Raw genomic sequence first — 19,753 nt, 5'->3', positions numbered from 1 at the left:
GGTTGCATGAGTTCTGCGTTTACAAATGGGAAACATGCATGTGTACGTGGCAATAGAATGAATGCTTTACGTGGCAGTTCTTATTTCTGGCACTATCTGAATCGGAAGTACAAAAATCAATCGTTTTTTATGAGGTGGTTGCTCTCCTGTTGATGGATTTACTGCGAGCTTCTGTAGCTCTCACTGTAACTGCTGTCAATTACTTGCTTCTGTTACCTCTGCTATGTACGTCATTAGTTGCTCAAAGAGCATGAGAAGTAAATACAATACATCAAGGCTAAAAGTCAATTTTAGTCCAGTAGTTTGTCCATTTTTCCATTTTTAATCTCTGTAATTTTAATTTTACCAATTTAGTATTTTATCCTTGAATTCATCCAAAATTCTGTCCAAAATATCATTCGTCAAGAAATTAGATGGAAATTTAAATGTATTTTTAAATTGCAATAAAATTAAACTACACATGAGTTAAATTGCCAAAATTAAAGCCATAGGGACAAATTTTTTGTCCAACTACATAGAACTTGACTTTTTGCCATGTATCAAAAAGCACCAAAATCTTTTGCGATAAAATCTCTCACACTATACAGATAAAACCTTAAGTTATGACTTTTGTGATAGAATTTTATAAGTTAAGTGGGAATTTCACACCGAGTAATTTGGGAGGGTGTATTCATTTAAGATTTGAAAAGAGTTCAATGGAATTATAAAGTTTAATATATTCCAAATAGAGTTTGACTAAATTATATATGATGTACAACAACAAAGAAAAAATAACATAACAAAAGAAAATTGCACACCATACGATTGCAAGAAGAGAAGATAAGAAACTTTTTACCTCCACTTGAGAAGCATACACGAGGGTACAACAACAAAAACACACACGATATATGAATTGCAAGAAGATCATATGTATATATGAAAACATACGTAGAAAAATAAGAGATGAGATTTTTTTACCTCAGACAAGCACACACGTTTAAAGATTATGGAAAACATAGAGCATGTTCAAAGTTTTCAAGATTGACATAAGATTTGTCAGGGCCTTTGGTATTTATACTTACCATTTTAAATTCTAACAAAATCGGACAAATCATTAATTCTTTCAAAATAAATAACTTTTTGAATACACCTAAATTTCGATACATTTTTTGAAAGTCAATAGGCATATGAATTGAATACACCCAAAATTTTACAAACTCTTTTAAAATCTTAATTAAATACACTTAAACTTTTAAACTATTTTAAAAGTTTAATTGGATATGTAATTATACATCCATTCTAACGTTGTTACGGCCGCCACGTTGCAATCGCCGAAGAAAACAAGACTGGTTGCTGTCAGGAATACGTCCATCTCAGCTGGTACTAGGGTTAGACTAAACACCAATAGGATTGGGGTGGTACTAGGATTGGACTAAACACCAATAGGATCAGGCCCATCACTGTCCCGATGAATGATATCCTGGACAAGAATAAGAGGGTTGCACCAATTGCGCTTGCTGTCAAAACCTTGCCAGCCTGGCGCTACGATAGTGTTGACTGGTCATGGTCTTGGAGCTTCCGGGTCTATTGACTTGACTAATCGGCCATAATCAATGGTTGTGATTCACACTAATGTGAAGACAACATAGGAATCTATTTAAGGAAGGGGCTGAACAGACATGTGGTGTAAGCAGCGGCAGACCCATGAATTTTTCAGCGGAGGTGCAATTTTTAAAAGCTAAGAGCTCAAAAAAAAATAAAATTGGCGTTTGCTTAAGAAAAAAATATATGCATTTGACTTTGATGCATACATAGTTTGATGAAATTGGGTGATGTTAAGGAATTCCTAAAACTCAATTAAATAAAGAAAACTCTTAATTAAAACCCAATTAAGTAAGGAATTATAAAAATCCAACTAAGTAAGGAATTATAAAAACCCAAGAATTATAAAACCCAACTAAAAGCCTATAGAAGCCCATGAAACGAAATGGCCCAGCTGTTTCTGTGCTTTAAAAATAATAATAATAATAATAAAACCATGGTCCAAAACGACGCCATTTTGGCCAGGCTTCATTAAAAAAAAAAAGAAGGGATTTTTATCACAAAACGTCTTTGATGTTTGCGAACCTATTAGATTGCATCCTTAAAGTTTTTTTGTATCACTCATGGTCCCTAACGTTAATATAGGTGCTCTTAAATAGTCCATTGTCAAAAAAACTGTTAAATCAAAGGATATAATTATCAAATCAATCCAAAATTAATATATATAAGTCTTCTCCCTCTCCTCTTTCTTTTCTGTTGTCTTTTGGGATATATTAAAATGCATGGGAAAAGTATTTAAAGTAGAATTGGAGTTTGTACTATAATCTGTATATTATATATATATAATCCCAATAGAATTTGCAAACTATAACATTCAAAATTTGTAAACATAAAACTAAAATTGGCTCGATTCTCAGTTGCAATCCAAATTCTGGAGAGACCTTGCTGCCAAATTGAACACCATAGAGCAGCTCAATTTAGCTGTCTTCGTCGTCTTCATGATCAGCATCAACTCAACCTTTCCCTTCAACTCGACTGTGTTGGTCAGCAACAGCAAGCCATTGTTGACCTCATTTCCAAGAGCAGACTTGCTTGGAAACACATTAGAATTCACATTCACAAGTACAATGATTTTTTTGGTGGATCACAATCTGACTTTGCCATTTGGAATATAAACTTGCCCAACAACCACACCTTGGTATGTAAACACGATGGTGCCGTCACGAAACTTTAAAGGACCCCAGTTTGGGTTTCGCACTCTGACTTGTGTCACGAAGCTCATGTCGAACGAAGGTGTTGCCGGGGAATTGGTGAGTGTTCGGATATAGAAAAGAAAGAAGAGAGAAGGAAATGAAGCAGAAAAGAAAGAGGGGAGAGAGAAGACTTATATATAAAAAATAAATTTGGATTGATTTGATGATTATATTTTTGGATTTAACAGGTGGACTATTTAAGAGCACTTATATTAACGTTAGGCATCATGAGTGATACAAAAAAACTTTAAGGATGCAATCTAATAATTTCGCAAACGGCAGATATGTTTTGTGATAAAAAACCTAAAAAAAAGAAAGTGCACGCTACGCACAACAAACAGCAATGCCACACCAGATCTCTTGCGCATTTCATTGAACAGGTTGCATGCGTCTCTGATCTGAGCAAAGGTGCAACTCCAGCAGCTCTTATGGAGATTTTCGGCAACCGGAGGTATAAGTGCACCTCCTTGCGGTTGCACAAGTCTTACACTGGGTGCAAGATGTCATTTGGGTGTGCCAAGTGGTTTGTTGCATGAGTTTGAGTTCACGAAGTTGAGATACGTAAAATTCCTCGCTGTCTCAACGTGTTCATGTTGAGTAATTATAGTGTGGTAAAGAGTATGACTACGTGATATAATTTAGGGAGTTTCACTAAAACACCCAAAATGAGGGTTGAAATTATAAAAAAACCCAAGCACTATTTAAACATATAAACACACCCAAAATTCATCATTACACACACTCAAAACCCATTTATAAACCCACCCAAAAAGTTGACTTTGGGTTGATTTTGGATGTGTTTCTATATTTAAATAGTGCTTGAGTTTTTTTTATAAATACATGTATAAGATTGGGTTTATTTATAAATTTGTATATAATTTATTCATGTATTATAATATAAATGTATAGGGAGCTTCACTAATATACCCAAAATAGGGGCTGAAATTATAAAAAAACTCCACATGGAATGCACTTTAGAAACACACCCAAAATTCATTTACTACATAAGAAATTAGTGTTGAAGTTCCTATAAATTACATGACTGCCATTGATTAACTTAAAAGAAGCCCAACAAAAAAAACTTAAATAGCACCCAAAACAAGCCCAGCCCAATTTTATAAAAAAACCCAAACAATTCATTACAAAAAAATGTCTTGAAAACTGTAGCTTTATTAACGTGTCATATTGATTAATGATTGTAATGTTCCACACTTTTATTGTCATGTTGATTAATGGCTGTAATGTTCCAGTCTATGGTAATAACACTGTTATTTTACTCATGTTGATTAATGACTGTAATGTTCCAGTCTAGGGTAATAACACTGCTAGTTTCCAATAACATCTTATTTTTAATGCATGTCTACCCATGTAATGTTCCAGTCTAGGATAATAACACTATTAGTTTCTATGATATCCAATTTCTAATTCATATTTACCCCTGTAATGTTCCAGTTTAAGGTAATAGCACTGCTAGTTTTCTATGACATCTTATTTCTAATGCATGTCTACTCATGTAATGTTCTAGTATAGAGTAATAACACTGTTATTTTGTAATGTTCTAGTCCAGGGTAATAACATTGCTAGTTTACTGTCATGTTGATTAATGGCTATAATGTTCCAATCTAGGGTAATAACATTGCTAGTTTACTGTCATGTTGATTAATGGTTGTAATGTTCTAGTCTAGGGTAATAACACTGTTAGTTTCATATAACATCCTATTTCTAATGCATGTCTACTCCTTGTAATGTTCCAGTCTAAGGTAATAACATTATTAGTTTCTTATGACATCCTATTTTTAAGGTAATAACACTACTAGTTTCCTATGACATCATATTTCTAATGCATGTCTATCCATGTAATGTTCCAGTCTATGGTAATAACACTGCTAAGTTCCGATGATATCCTATTATTAATGCATATCTTGTTCCAGTCTAAGGTAATAACATTGCTAGTTTACTGTCATATTGATTAATGTTTGTCTTGTTACTATTTCTAATACATGTCCACCAAAGAAAAGAAGAAAGAACAAACTAGACCAACTCAAAACAAGCCGAGCCCGTATTGTTAATGCTATTATGTTAAAAAAGGACATTGTTAATACTCTGTCATAGAAGTACATTGTTAAACAAAAATGAGATCCATAACTGAAATAGTAACAATGGATAAATCAATCATCAAAGCTTAAAATACATATCGAAAATCAACTAAAATATGAAGAGAAACACATAATTGAAGCAAAAGATCAAAAATCTCAAGTCTAAACCAAACGATGACGACGACAATAAAGATGATGATGATGATGATGACGACAATGACATGGTGAAAGAGGAGTAGAGCTTGAAGATGATGAGTAGAGCTAAGAGCATCTGATTGAGGTTCGTTCAAGGTTCCAAACAATCCGGAAAAAAAAAATCAATATAAGCACGATTTTAGAACAAGAAATCGAAGATGAAATATTGAAAATTGTAGAAGATAGATGAAGAATATAGCTGGACCTGAGATTGAGCTTCAATGGAAGCTCCTCTTGCTCCAACATCGATAAAACACCAGCAAGAAAGGAGAAAATAAAATCTGATTTGGTTTTTTGGCAGATTTGATTTTTTTGGCAGATTTGATTTTTGGCAGATCTGGACAGATCTGGGCAGATTTGCTTTTTCTCTCTCAAATCCATAGTACAAAGGCAATATAGGTATTTTACACACACAAATAAACTGAAAAATAGCTATTTAATTAAAAAAAAATTGACAGCTGCGATTTTTGGGTTTTTTTTGGGTGTGTTTATAGTTTTTAAATGGTATAGGGTTTCTTTATAAGACTATGTCTAAGATTGGGTATATAACTAAATTTGTAAAATGTATATTTATTGATGTTATATAGTGTACAAATCTAAATTATATTAATTACGTGGACAAATTATACAGCATGGCTGTATTTCAGTAGTGTGAACTGAATCCAAGGCCAGCTGGCAATGACTGGGGATGTTGTTGCGGCTGTGACTTTGATGTCTCGGTGACATTAGCGCTGCTCATATTAAACAACCCCGAGGACGCTCCTCATCCAAATAAAGAAACCGGGTAAAATCATCTGCGTTTACTACCGTTGATCTCGTGGGCCCCACGAGACTCAAGAATATGGTAAATCTACACGGGAACAGACAAGTACCCCTAAAATTTGAAAATCTTTAGACAATGCCAGAGCGGGAGGGAGCACGTGGCGAGAACTCAGAATTCGACCGTTGCGAAGTGCTTATTCAAGCCCCGTCTTTAGCCTTCGCTTTCCTTGTATCTTTCGCCCCTCTCTTTCTCTTTCTCTCTCTATCTCTCTCGCTTTCTCTCTCTTCTCTCTCTCATGGCGATCGCTGCGGAGAACCAAGCCCAAGAGAAGGTCAGATTTAAAGAAAAAACTTTCAAGTTTCAATTTTTTTTTGTAGCCGTTGTGATCTTGAGTCCCCAAATTCAAATGCTAGGGTTTTAATTTCTTTTCGGTTCTTTTGTTTTTCTCTGAAGATGAGATGTTTAATAGTTTTTCTTGATGATGAATATAATGGTTTCTTTGGGTATATGTGAATTTTGAGATCGCATTATCAAAATTCGAATTCGAGCCTCTGAGTGTAGGGTTTTCTGATTGGAAATTCGGGAATTTGGGCTCGAGGTGTAGGTTAATTAGCTTCAATAGGGTTTAAAGTGCTAATTGGTAAATGTTTATATATTTAGATTCTATGAGGATTTTTAAATATGGGTTTGCTTTCATCAGGCTTCTTCGGAGGTTTCAGCGACGGAGACAAGAAGATGGACGCTCAATGACTTCGACATTGGAAAGCCTCTTGGCCGAGGAAAGTTTGGTCACGTCTATTTGGCAAGAGAGAAACGGGTATGTTCTTCTTTTTCTTCTTCTTTATGGCCATGCATTTTGTAAATTTTGGCTTTCTTTAGCTGCTATTTCAATTATTTTTGGTACTAGCATTCATGGGGTTTGTTTAGTCAAGGAATTAATCTTCGATAGCTGTCGACTTGGGTTTCATTCTTGATCTGCCAAGATTGAAATGAAGAAGAAAATAAAATTTTGAAAAACATGTTTTATGTACCACAAATAGAACTGCCAGTTTTTGTGGCTTATAATTATACTTATGTAGTCCGGAGTGCCAATATTCTATTCACTTAAAAAAAAAAATTGGAAAGCAGATGAAGGGTGAATGTGTGTGAGAGAGAGTGAGAAATTTCGGTTTATAATATGCATTCTTATCAAATGAAGTGGAATTTAAATGGTGTCTCTCTGTTTGCCTACTTTCATTTGTGCACCTAACTTGATATTTTTATCCCTGGAACAGAGCAATCACATTGTGGCACTTAAAGTCCTCTTTAAGAGCCAGCTGCAACAGTCTCAGGTTGAACATCAGCTTCGTCGGGAAGTTGAAATACAAAGTCATCTTCGACATCCCAATATCTTACGCCTTTATGGGTACTTTTACGATCAGGTATATTGCTCATAGCCTCATAAGCTGCTAATATTTCAACACCTTAAACTTGTCTTACTCAGTAGAAACACAGGTGTTTTACCATTCATTTGGAAATTTATTTATTGCAGAAACGAGTTTATTTGATTTTAGAATATGCTGCCAAAGGTGAACTATACAAGGAACTTCAGAAGTGTAAATACTTCAGTGAAAGACGTGCTGCCACTGTAAGTCGTTTTTATGTAGTTTCTTCTAATTCAGTTTCTTTTGCGCTTATACCATTTACCATGTCACCTATAGTAACAAGAATGACTACTCCTTTGGGACATAAACCAATTTAGGTAATTTATTTTTGAGAACTTTGACTAAAAATTCTAATGTGTGTACTTATCTTGCATGGCCAGTATGTTGCATCGTTGGCACGGGCCCTTATATACTGCCATGGAAAGCACGTAATTCACAGAGATATCAAGCCAGAGAACCTTCTAATTGGTGCACAGGTTTGGATTGCCGACCTTGCTATTATATCTTTTATTTTTTAAGGATACATTATCAAATCAATGTGGATCTCCTTTGACAGGGTGAACTCAAGATAGCGGATTTTGGGTGGTCAGTGCATACATTCAACCGCAGGCGGACCATGTGTGGTACTCTTGATTACCTCCCTCCTGAGATGGGTATGCTAACAACCCTAAATATTCTCCTTCTGTAACAGTGTCTATCCAAACTGATCATCTTCACATGTATTTCAAACCGCTGTGTTAAAGAGAAATTTTACAAAAAACCATTTATAGCATTATTCTGCAAAAACACAACTACTACTGTATCTTACTAATTCTTTTGAGGTTGTGAAACAGTGGAGAGCGTAGAGCATGATGCTAGTGTGGATATCTGGAGCCTTGGTGTCCTGTGCTATGAGTTTCTCTATGGAGTCCCGCCTTTTGAGGCCAAAGAGCATTCAGATACATATAGAAGGTAAAGTGTGACCTGCAAAATTATTAAAGTTCACAAAATAGATTCTATTATCACGTAACTTGTATGTGTGATGAGGAATTCTACATGGAATGAAGTACTTTTTATTAAAACAATAATCTTATGATACAAGTTTTCTCTGAATGAAAAAAGATTAATGGGAGGTATGGAATTCTAGACATGGCTAATATGGCTCTGCTATTTTGTCTTCACAGGATTGTTCAAGTGGATCTAAAGTTTCCTCCTAAACCAATTGTCTCTTCTCATGCAAAGGACCTTATTAGTCAGGTTTATGTCCTCATGCTTTTGCACTTCAGTTCGAGTATTTGCTATCATTATTGCTTCAAAACAGAGGGTTATTAGTAATGTCCTCATGCTTTTGTTTCTTAAATGCAGATGCTTGTGAAGGACTCTTCTCAACGCCTGCAATTGCACAAGCTTCTAGAACATCCATGGATTGTTCAGAACGCGGAGCCCTCTGGCGTGTATAGGATATAATTTGCCAAGCCAGATATAATGAAGGAGATAATGGCAGTAGAATTTAATTTTCTATGAACATCTGAACAATTTATCTAGCCGGCCTCAGCCAACTTTGTGATGTAATACTTCCGTGTATGAATCTATTGATAAAAAAAATGTTTGTTAATAAAAATTCTTTTTTCTTCGTGCTAAGCAGTGACTCGTATTAGTTTCTCCCATGTTTGCATTTGGTAAACTTTCAAATTCCCATTCATGCATGACCTCATGACCTCAGTTCCTACATGTAAGAAAAATTTCCTTCCATTTTCTGCCAGGGCACATTTATGGAAATGGTTGCGATTTTGACACCTCCAGCTCCAGTTTAATTTTGAGTTTTTCTATTTAAAACCTCACACTTTTCTTTGTACCTCAATACTTAAAATATTAAACTCTTAAGTTTATTATTGTGTAAAAAGACAAAAAAGGTCATCTAACTTAATACTAAACCCTAGTACATCTATACACACTACCCCCCACTCTTCATATTAAGTTTTAGAAAAACACAAACCCCTCTGCACCCAATTGCCAGATTATTCCTCTTTAAATCCAAGAAACCTACTACACTCATATTCTCTTTACAAACCCTAAATTAGGATTGTGAGAGTAATATAGGTGGATAGGAAGGGAGTGGATATTACGAATTCCGGACTTTGCATTCCTTCTTCACCTCTCTCTCCCTCTCTTTCTTTTATTAACAGATTTCTTCCATGCCTATGGCCCAACACTTCTGCCTGCCGTTTTTATTTCTCTCCTAAATTGACATAATGCCCTCAATAATATAAACGTAATGTTTATTGCATGCATGTGTATATATACAGTCTCCTTCTATTGAGGGATCCCTCAAATAATTTTATTTGAGGGACACACTTTAGGGTACTCTACGAATTTATTTTCAACGATCCAAACCGTCTATTTTTAAAGTATATATTCATAGATCATCCTTACAAAAAATTAGACAAATCGGAAACACGGTGCTTTAAAAAAGTACTAAAATTTCAAGAACTCAATTGAGTGGTCAAATGATATCGGATTCAAGTGATTTTTTTGTAGATATGATCTTTGAATGAGTATATACAAAATAGAAGGTTTGGATTAGTGAAATACAATCCGAAGTGGGCCCTACAAAAGGTGTCCCTCAAATAAGCTTATTCGAGGGATCCCTCAATGGAAACTGTGTGTGTGTATATATATATAATAAGAAAATATACATTAAAATACCATGTGCCAGATCCATTTTCCAGAGCAGAACAAAATTCTTGATGAAGAACGACTACGCTTGTAAAATATTTATCACACTATGTTATATTGAAAAATTATAGAACTTGTTCTACCAAAAAAAATATTCGGGCGCAAAAGAATAATGATGCAATAATGCTTGCAAAATGTTGGTATGAAACTGCAAGATGGACTTGAAGATCTTAGGATTCTGGTGTGGGTGTGAGGTTGATGAGTTTTTTTTTTTTTTTTTTCCTTTACTAGTTATGTATTTAGGGGTAGTTTGGGAAGATAGTGAGGTTTTATTAGAAATTGTGAAAATTTGAATTAGAAGTTGAGGTGAACAAAGAGAAATGCAAGGTTTAAATAGAAAAACTCTTAATTTTTGATACTTCACTTTCCGTTTGACTGTATAAGAATAAGAATACTCAGTGTAGAGTGCCATAAACTAACATGGAGTAACATGGGAGTGTTAAAATCCCTACCCTTTGGAAATCGAAGCATAGCAAAGAAAAGTCGAATGAAATATCAACAGAACGCAGTTCTCATGTATGCAAATACGTGGAAGCAGAAACAGTCGGCATATGACATCGTTTTCATAGAACTTGTTGAATTGAGAAAGAATCTTTCGTTACAAGAAAACAATCATGCTCTATAGATACTGGAAGTCAAAATTTGAATTTCCCTCATCCACAATCTGGGGATGGTACGTCAATAACATCTGACCACTGATCATAACTTAAGGTGCTAAAGAAGCGAGAGCCTCGTGTGTTTTCATGTCATGCTAGGAATATCTTTAGTTGCAAACTTGCTGTCTTTACAATTTTCCCCTTCTAGCAGTTGAGTTGGAGGCTCTTCCCCTTCTTGGACTTCAATGACGTCTTTGGGGTTCAAGAAGCTCGGCTGGTTAGTTGAAGAAAGAAGTCGTGCCCACATCCTGTCGGTAATCACAACCTTGTTTTGCTTCTCAGTGATATGCTGTATAAAAAAAAATCAAACAAATTAATTACTGGTCGGAGCAACATTTAAATTTAAGATATCTAGCATGAAATTAGAGAAGATGCAGTTGATGGATAGCTATGTAAATAACTTATGCCAGAAAATAACTTGTAAAATAAAGGATAACTATGTAAGGGATGTGAAACATACATTAAAAGGAATGTAAGAATGCCTTCCATTGACAGGCCCACATATGAAGCCTGTGTACCCCGCCATTGCTCCATGAACAGCACTTTGAGCAAGGAGCGTGCAGTAGACATTATCAGCTGCATTGCTTGGAATAGCACGGATCATGTATGTAGGATCTGGCAAACAATTTAATCGGTTAGATGCTATTGCTTTTTATTTTGGTGAATTTTTTAATGAGGAAAAGAAACCATTAAAGGAGGAAAATCTGGGGCCACTGACCTATATACTTGAGATTGATGGAAATCTTTTGTTGTCTCCCAAAATGATTCTGAAACAGAAGCAAACAATGGTTAACCAAACAAAAGAAATTTAAACAGATTCGTCAGTAAGATATCTGCATCAACTACAACTTCTCAGTTGCCAGTCGTAAATGAGGTTTTTTATTGGAAATTGAGAAACAGAGTTCGATTTCCTCTACTTTTAAATTATAATACAATTTCCAATTCTTATTCCACTCACGTGAAGAGTGAAAGAGAACTTTTATGACAGTAGATTCTTACATGAACAAGCCAAGCTTCGTGTGATGTGAAGAATGAAAAAACAGAGAGAGCAGGTTGCAAGCGATACCTTTATCCTCTGAGAAATCCATAGGCCAACATCTTTAAGTAGCTTGTTTCCTGAAGCATCCTGCTGGTTCATGGATTGCAAGCTCTCTGACAGAAGATCCTGTCCCGCACCCTCAGCTATCACAATAACCATATGCCCATTTTCTTTGAGTCGTTTTTCTATGTACTCAAAAAGTCCACCTCTTCCTTCAAGATAGAAGGGGGACTCCGGAATCAAACAGCAGTCCACATCTCGGCTGGCAAGTGTAGCATACATAGCTATGAAACCTGCATAAAGAAATCCAGTCTTAAGTCAAAAGTTATACAAGGCTGGTATCAAACATAACTAGTACAAAAATTAACTGTTGTAATTTACGTTCCAAAATTTTTAAGCCATTAAGGGTATTTTTGAGGCATTGAAACAGAAAATGTAGACACAAAATGAGAATCTTTACCGCTGTAGCGTCCCATTAGCTTCACAACACCAATACCATTCTCAATACTTTCAGCTTCAACATGAGCTGCATTAATGGCACGTTGAGCCTCCTCAACCGCAGTATCAAAGCCAAAGGATCTGTCTATAACCGGAATGTCATTATCTATGGTTTTAGGAATTCCTGCAACAGAAACTTTGAGGCCGCGCCGTCTAATTTCCTGCACAGTGAGAAGTAAACTGTTTTAAGAATGAGACTGTAACATATAATTCATCAAGACAAGTCAGATAGAGTTAAGCATGGAGTTATTCTTTAGTAGGGTCCAAAAAAACTAGAAAGTAGCCACGATCCTTTATCGTTGGCCTCAGTTATAACTTTAAGGTGGCCTCCATAATAAACTGTAAGGTCTACATCTAGCAATGCATATATATTATATAACAAATCCCACCTTTATGCGAAGGCATCAAACTTTCATCAGTTAGTGTAGAGTCATTTTACCTCATAGATGACAGCTGCTCCTTTTTGAGTTCCATCACCACCAATTATGTAAACCTGTTTCACAAAAAGCATGCCATGAGAGTCCCGTCTGTGTGCCTTGGCTGTGAGATATTATGTTCGAATTTACAATATATAGCGAACATCATACAGAAAAATAGTTAAGAAAAACTAATCCTTACCTGATTAATTCCACGATCCTGAATGCTGTCAACAATCTTTGAGGTATCATGTCCTCCTCGTGATGTACCAAGGATAGTACCACCACGTTTGTGGATGTCATTGACAACCTTAGGTGTTAAGTCAATGGTATTTCGGGCATAGAAACCCTTGTATCCTCCCTAATATATGTCAATATGGAATTTGTTAGCGAGACATATTGAACCTCAAGAAATGTCAACATAAACCACTCATATCTATTTCACAGAAGTAATATCAAACTATTTCCTTTCTCTACATCACAAAACATATTGAACCCCAAGCATATGTCAGTATAACCACTCACATCTATCCCAAGAACTTTGTTGACGCCATACATGTGATAAAGTCCACACACAATTTCCCTGATCACCGTGTTGAGTCCAGGGCACAAACCACCACATGTTACAATACAAGCATGAACTTCATCCGAGTCAAAATACACCTGAACCAACGCACATGAATGCATGTCACTACTACATACAATGCACATTTCTTAGTACCATAACTTCAGCAGCATTCAGACAGCATCAATTCCATACCTTTTGGCGTGGTCCTGCTCGCCGAAAATGCGTCCCTCTTGGACTATCCGTGTGGACAACAATCTAAAAAAAACGAGTGGAACCACCACATTGTAAGCTCACATATACAACCAGTGCCAAAAAAACAAAAGGTGCTAAATTTACAGATAATTCATCAAAATTGCATCATTTAACAATAATGAGATCTACCCTCTATTGGAAAAAAAAAAAAAAAAAAACTTTTAAATAAAAAGAGAATTTAAAAAAAGCCAAGTATCGGAATGTTACCTTTTGAGCAACAGTATCGTCCACATTAACAAAATACTGCCTGAAAAAAGTAAGATCATAAACAGTCATTGTGTTGTATTGAGAGATTAAACAAAGCAAAAGCAGAGACCATTCTTCTCGAGAATTAGTACGTACTTTACAACTGAATAAGCCGGATTGAATTGCAACGGATTGGGATAAGTCTGCAACACAACCAAACACCCCCTCAAAATCGATTAAATTCAGAAAAAAATATCACATTAGCGAAAATGCAGGAAAAAAAACATCGATCAAACGATTCAAAAGACGGCGAGTGAGGAAATTACAGGAAGATCGGACAAGTAGTCGCAGAGATGAGGCACGTCTTCGAGCACATAACCAAAATCGCCTTTCACGACCTTCATCTGCAAGTTTCCAGTAGGCCCCATTGCTTTTGCGGATTTCTGATCACTCATAACAAAACCAGAAGAATAATCTGCGATTGAAAGTAATTGAAGCAGAAACGAAATAGGAGTGTACGGTTCTCAGACAAGGGAGGAGGGGCTGATTGTAAATTGGATAAGGTGCAGGGTTATTTATACTCCGCAATGATTGGGCCCGCGAGGGCCTGGAACGCGTAGTAAAATAGTAAAAAAAGTTGAGGACACGTGATATGGGGAAAGCGACGTCGTTGGGTGTTTTGAGTTTTTGTGTCTGGTCCACATCAGCGGCACAGTTTGAAAGAATACAGTTCTGGTAAGTGAAAACAGGTGGCGTGATTTAGCGGCGGTAGAATAAAGGCAGCCTCTAGTCAAAGGCGACGTGTTTCTGGTGTTTTTTGTATTTTCTTTTGTTTTTGAGCCGGAGGTTTTGTGAGGCGCATACGAGGTTTTGCGAGAAAAACAGGTGGCCTGTTTTGATTACTAGTAACGCTTTTGGCCCCTGGTTTTTAGTTACTCCATAAAATTATGGGCCTTCGCATGGGTTTGTTTTTTGTTCATCGACATAAGTACAAAACTATAGGATTCCTAGAACATTATGTCAATTTGTCACTAGGGAAGTGTGTCGACAACAAAAATTAATTTCTTTGTGGAATTACTTCGTTGAGACCAAAAAGTTTTAAGGTAACGAATTTTTAAATGATTGGGCAAACCACTAGAATGTTTAAAATTTTTATTTTGACTAACTTATTAACTACAATGAAATTCGTTGGCGATAGATATAGTGGTTGCAATAATGACGATGGATAGGGCGCTAATGGTGGTATGGTTAAATGGAGGTGAGAGCTTTGCGTGATGATAGTGATGGCAGTAGAGGCGGAGGCAATGTCAATAGAGAAGTAGGGATGGCAGGAGTAAGGTGAGTAGTGATTGAGTGACGGTGATGGTGGTAACGATATAGATAGGGGTAGTGGTGATGGTATTGGCAATGAGCCAAAGGATATGGGTTCTTTTTTCCTCTTTGTCTTCAATTCTGATTTTTTTGAAAAATTCGAATTAAAACTTGAGATACAAGATTTCAACCCAACTCGCTCAACTCAAGTGTTTAGAAAATAATTATGTTTTTTCGTTTAGTTTTGTGTGGATTCTATGCAAATGTTGCGGGCTTTCTCTAAAGAACTTATTTGCTCTGAAGGCCCAAATTCATTACTTCAAAGTTTAAATTAGTTTAGCCCACTGACCCAAGTAGACCAATAGATGATAGATCTAAAGACGCGTAGCCCTTCTTCCTTAAGAAAAGGCATGGACCCATTGACAGATTTGGTAAGGAAAGAAAGCATTAAATATATAAAAACAGACAACTCACCGCACGCCACGTGTATCCTACTGCGACAATTCTTAGAAAAGTAAGAGGCAGGCACCGAGATATTATTTCAAGCAATTATCTCTCCATCCATCTTCGCACCTTCCATTTTCGTTTCAGCTCTAGAGCCTTCCCCTCTCTCCCCAAAAAGCACTCACCGCCAGAGCAGAAGATCAGCCAAAGCAAGCAAGAAGAAGAAGAAATCAGAAGCAACGAAACGATGTCGTGGCAGCAGTACGTCGATGACCACTTGATGTGCGATATTGATGGCAACCGCCTCACCGCCGCGGCAATCCTCGGCCAAGACGGCAGCGTTTGGTCTCAGAGCGCCACCTTTCCTGCGGTTCGCTCTTTTTTCTTCGAGTCTATGTTGTGGTTTGGGTTCTAGATTTACTTCGTCCTCTGGATCTGATCGATTTCTGAAAGTAGCTTTGTTCAGTGAATGTTTGGTCAATCTGTGTGTGTGATCTGATCAACGCCATGCATATGTTTTTTATTGGGAAAAAAAAATAGATGAACTTAATAGAAGTGTTTTTGTGGTTATTGATCTGAGCATTGGAGCAATCGGTTGTTGATTTGAATCAGATACTTGATTTTTTACTGTATTATGTTGCGATTAGAATGTAAATTAAATTTTTTGGAACAAATTGATTGGTTTAATTATGGATGCGTTTGTTCTTGTATATGTTGTGCATTTTTGTCTGCGCTGAATTTATTGTTGTTTGGTTGGTGATATAGTTTAAGCCTGAAGAGATAGCTGCCATTCTGAAAGATTTCGACCAACCCGGAACGCTTGCCCCAACTGGGTTATTCCTTGGTGGGACAAAGTATATGGTGATCCAAGGTGAAGCCGGTGCTGTCATTCGAGGAAAGAAGGTGAGCTTTGGCATCTTGTACATGTAATGCATTTAGCTTAATTCAGAAATGATGTATCTTACAGAATTGCTTTGTTTAATGGCTGTCATTTTGCTTGGTCATGATCATTTTAGATATTACATGCCGTTGTGTCAAATATGGTGGGAAATGGGAAAGGATATAATGCTGCTTCTTCTGATGTTTGATTATTTTATATAATTCTATGTATTTCTGTTGACTTAATGTGTAAATTATATTAGGGCTCTGGTGGCATTACCGTTAAGAAGACCAATCAGGCCCTCATCATTGGTATATATGATGAGCCTTTGACTCCAGGGCAGTGCAACATGATTGTCGAAAGGCTTGGCGATTACCTTATCGAGCAGGGTCTGTAATTGCTCCGGTAAGTTGATTATTTCCCCGATTTCACTCTCTAATTTGCAGTTTACTTTTATGGGCCAACTGGAATTAAATTTTTTTCTCTCTCTCTTTTTGTGTAGAGTGACTATTTTATTTGAAGTTATGGCGAACTTGGTTTGAAAACAAAGTTGTTGCTTGCTGCTCGGGATGTGATGGGTATATGTATGAACCATTTATCTTTGCGTTCTGGGACCTCTGGATATGGATTGTCTTTGTGAATGATAGTGGTTTAATTTTACAATTATTTTTGCTTAAGTTATTTTCTTCCTTTTGCCTGGAAAAGCGTATGTAATTGGAGTTGTCATCTCTGGAATGCCATGAATGAAACGGGTTATGTACTACGTAGTTTTGTTCTATCAGAAAACGAGTTGGGTGAAAGACATGAAACATTTTTGCTTACCTTCCCTTTCATTGAGAAAGCTTGTGGATTTCCGCAATTTAACTGAAATAACGAGTGGAATTTGGAGAAGTGCCAAACAATTTGGCCTGCTAATTTGTGTATGTCAGCAATAAGCTTGGTATCTTCACAATGATCCAAATGAAGAAGTTTTTAGGCAAATGTACTTCATAGACTCGTCATTGGCTTCATGATTGGAGAACCATAAACATAAAAATTCTTCGCTATCCTGCTTTTAGCGTCCCTACTCTCTTATTTCTCCTCACAAGATTCGAAATGGTATAAATTTAATAAGAACAAAATCTCACCCTTTGTCATCCAAATAGATTGAACAAGTGCATCCCCTACTCTACAGAATTTGTCCTTGCTACAATAGTTCCGACTTAGTACTTGTTACCAGTAGTCATTGCAAGAACACTTCCCATCGTTGAAATGATGGAAGCGACTGCGGTCTCGCACGATAATCTCTCGCTCAACGATTTTGGAGATTATTTTTGTTGCATCATGGCAGTCATTACAAACTCTCAAATTCTTCACAACTCGGATGGTGGTTCCTGGACTAGTACTGATAAGGCCAAATGCAATGGCCAGCTTCTCACTATGAACCGACAGAGCATCCTCTTTCTCTTCTTCATCAATAGTATGGAGGACCAGATCGGTCTTTGGTTTGTACCCAGCTAGCTTCATTTTCCTCCTTAGTTCTCTAATCATCCAGTATATCTTGTCCAGCTGAGGATGGGACAGGTCTCCCATGAAGAACTCATGGACTATGTTATCCACCTCTATCCAACTACAGCCCGGTGTTTTCGTTACGCCTTTGTCTCGCATCCTCAGCCTACAGTTTGCTGCATCATCCAGCCTACCCATTGAAGTATATACATTGGCAAGATAGACATAGCTTCCAGAATGACCGGAATCTAGCTCGAGAATGTGCTGCACAACGCGTTCGCCTCTCTCGGTGTCTTTATAAATCCGACAACCACCAAGCAATGCACCCCAGACTATAACATTGGGCTTTACAGGCATGGAGTTGATCAAATCTTCTGCTTCAACAAGGCGGCCGGCGCGGCTGAGAAGATCAACCACACAACCATAATGCTCAACCTTGGGGAAGATCCCATATATTTTGTCCATCATATCGAAATACTCAAGCCCCTTGTCGACCAAGCCAACATGAGTGCACGCTGTCAATAAGCCCATGAAAGTAATGTCATTTGGCTTCACCTCATGCTCAATCATTTTGTTGAAACACCCGAAAGCTTCATCGGCATGGCCATTCGTGGCCAACCCAGTAATGATAATGCTCCAAGATATCACATCCCTCTGATGCATCTTTCCAAAAACCAGCTTAGCCTCAGCTATGGAGCCACACTTGGCATACATATCTGCCAATGCATTCCCCAAAAACAAACCCAACTCCATCCCACGCTGTCTTATAAACTTATCAATCCACTTCCCCAAGTCAAGTGCACCAAGATGAGCGCAAGCAGACAACACACTAACAAGCGTGACATCATTTGGCGCCAATCCATACTGTTGCATTTGCCTAAACAAACCAATGGCCTCAGCATACTTCTCATTCTGCGCATACCCGGCAATCATCGCATTCCATGAAACCACATTCCTCTCCGGCATCTCATCGAAAAGACGGCGAGCTTCCCCCAACTCACCGAACTTCGCATACGCAGTGATCATAGTCGACCAAGAAAACAAAGTCTTCTCTGCCATCCCATCAAACACCCACCTGGCCTTATCAACCTGCCCGCTCAAGCAATACCCCGAAACCAAAGTGTTCCATGAAACAACATCTCTCACACCCATTTCATCAAACAGCTTATGGGCAATCCCGAAATTACCCACCTTGAAATACATATCAGTAAGCGAATTTCTGACAAATAAATTACCCTCACACCCGTATTTAGCAACAGAGCAGTGAACTTTCTCTCCCTCCGTCACTTGGGCAAGGCCAGCGCAGGCCTTGAGCACAGAAGTGAACGTGTACTCATCTGGGGCCGGAGCATTTGGCGAACCCAGTTGCCGATTGAAGTAATATATGGTGTGCTGCCAGTCATTGTTTTGAGCAAAGGCTTTGAGGAGGGCATTATAGACGAAGATGTTTGGGGCTGTGAGGAAATGGTTGAATACGAGCACCACGTGGCGGATGTTGGCGTGGTCGGCGCAGACGCCGATGAGCTTGACGGCGATGATGTTTGGGTCGATGGAGGGTAATGGGTTGATGGTCGCTTGGGCTTGGATTTGGTAGAGGTGGCGCATGGTAAGCTGGGCGGCGCATCTTAGTAGAAGGTGAGTGAGCTTGGGGTGGTTGTGCGGATAAAGAAGAGCCAGGATGGGTTCGGCTGAGTCGCTGACTCGGTTACTCTACGCAATGTTTTACGGAGAAGACGACCTCGGACGACGAGTTCAAATGTCACAGAACTAAACCAGCGCAGCGGAGCCCCTGGGCCTAAAGCCCAAGTCTCGTATTTTTATGATATATTTATATATCAAGGCCCATAAGGAATGGGAAAGAAAGAATCTAATGTCCTGTATCTTAATCGTTGAATAAGACTAATCAATTTAATATAATAGTTAACTAATTTGATTCAACGGTTAAGAGATAGGATCTCATATAATGGCCATATATAACATCCTTACTATAGAATTCTTGGGGAAAGAAAACAGAAGTGCCTTACAATATTGGGAGTCCAACTCGAAAG

At 37.5% G+C, this 19,753-nt stretch overlaps 3 protein-coding genes and 1 pseudogene across 4 annotated transcripts; 2 read left to right on the top strand and 2 right to left on the bottom strand.

Annotated features, from left to right (window-relative positions):
• The first annotated feature begins 5,958 nt into the window (after positions 1-5,958).
• AUR1 (ataurora1) lies at positions 5,959-8,872 on the top strand. Its single transcript, XM_008221912.2, has 9 exons — positions 5,959-6,159; positions 6,529-6,645; positions 7,103-7,249; positions 7,360-7,455; positions 7,633-7,728; positions 7,809-7,905; positions 8,086-8,203; positions 8,416-8,488; positions 8,597-8,872. The coding sequence occupies exons 1-9, from the start codon at positions 6,124-6,126 to the stop codon at positions 8,696-8,698; spliced, it is 882 nt and encodes a 293-aa protein (XP_008220134.1). The 5' UTR covers positions 5,959-6,123; the 3' UTR covers positions 8,699-8,872.
• A 1,583-nt stretch (positions 8,873-10,455) lies between these two features.
• On the bottom strand, positions 10,456-14,161 carry PFK6 (phosphofructokinase 6). The gene is made up of 12 exons (XM_008221910.3): positions 13,909-14,161; positions 13,739-13,785; positions 13,604-13,643; positions 13,337-13,399; positions 13,102-13,239; positions 12,779-12,937; positions 12,600-12,653; positions 12,123-12,321; positions 11,690-11,955; positions 11,342-11,390; positions 11,084-11,238; positions 10,456-10,912 (listed from the first exon to the last, which is right to left on the bottom strand). Exons 1-12 carry the CDS (start codon positions 14,035-14,037, stop codon positions 10,709-10,711), a joined length of 1,503 nt encoding a protein of 500 aa, XP_008220132.1. The 5' UTR covers positions 14,038-14,161; the 3' UTR covers positions 10,456-10,708.
• A 1,275-nt stretch (positions 14,162-15,436) lies between these two features.
• On the top strand, positions 15,437-17,003 carry LOC103320260 (profilin). The gene is made up of 4 exons (XM_008221909.3): positions 15,437-15,707; positions 16,103-16,240; positions 16,480-16,622; positions 16,720-17,003. Exons 1-3 carry the CDS (start codon positions 15,585-15,587, stop codon positions 16,612-16,614), a joined length of 396 nt encoding a protein of 131 aa, XP_008220131.1. The 5' UTR covers positions 15,437-15,584; the 3' UTR covers positions 16,615-16,622; positions 16,720-17,003.
• A 324-nt stretch (positions 17,004-17,327) lies between these two features.
• Positions 17,328-19,442, bottom strand: LOC103320259 (pentatricopeptide repeat-containing protein At5g66520 pseudogene; annotated as a pseudogene). Its single transcript, XR_016123716.1, has one exon. The product of XR_016123716.1 is annotated as a pentatricopeptide repeat-containing protein At5g66520 pseudogene (transcript).
• Positions 19,443-19,753: the final 311 nt, after the last annotated feature.

Source organism: Prunus mume, linkage group LG2 (genome assembly GCF_029339155.1).
Source record: "Prunus mume cultivar Tortuosa linkage group LG2, ASM2933915v1, whole genome shotgun sequence".
Lineage (NCBI taxonomy): Eukaryota > Viridiplantae > Streptophyta > Magnoliopsida > Rosales > Rosaceae > Prunus > Prunus mume.
This window is presented reverse-complemented; position numbering and strand designations above follow the sequence as displayed.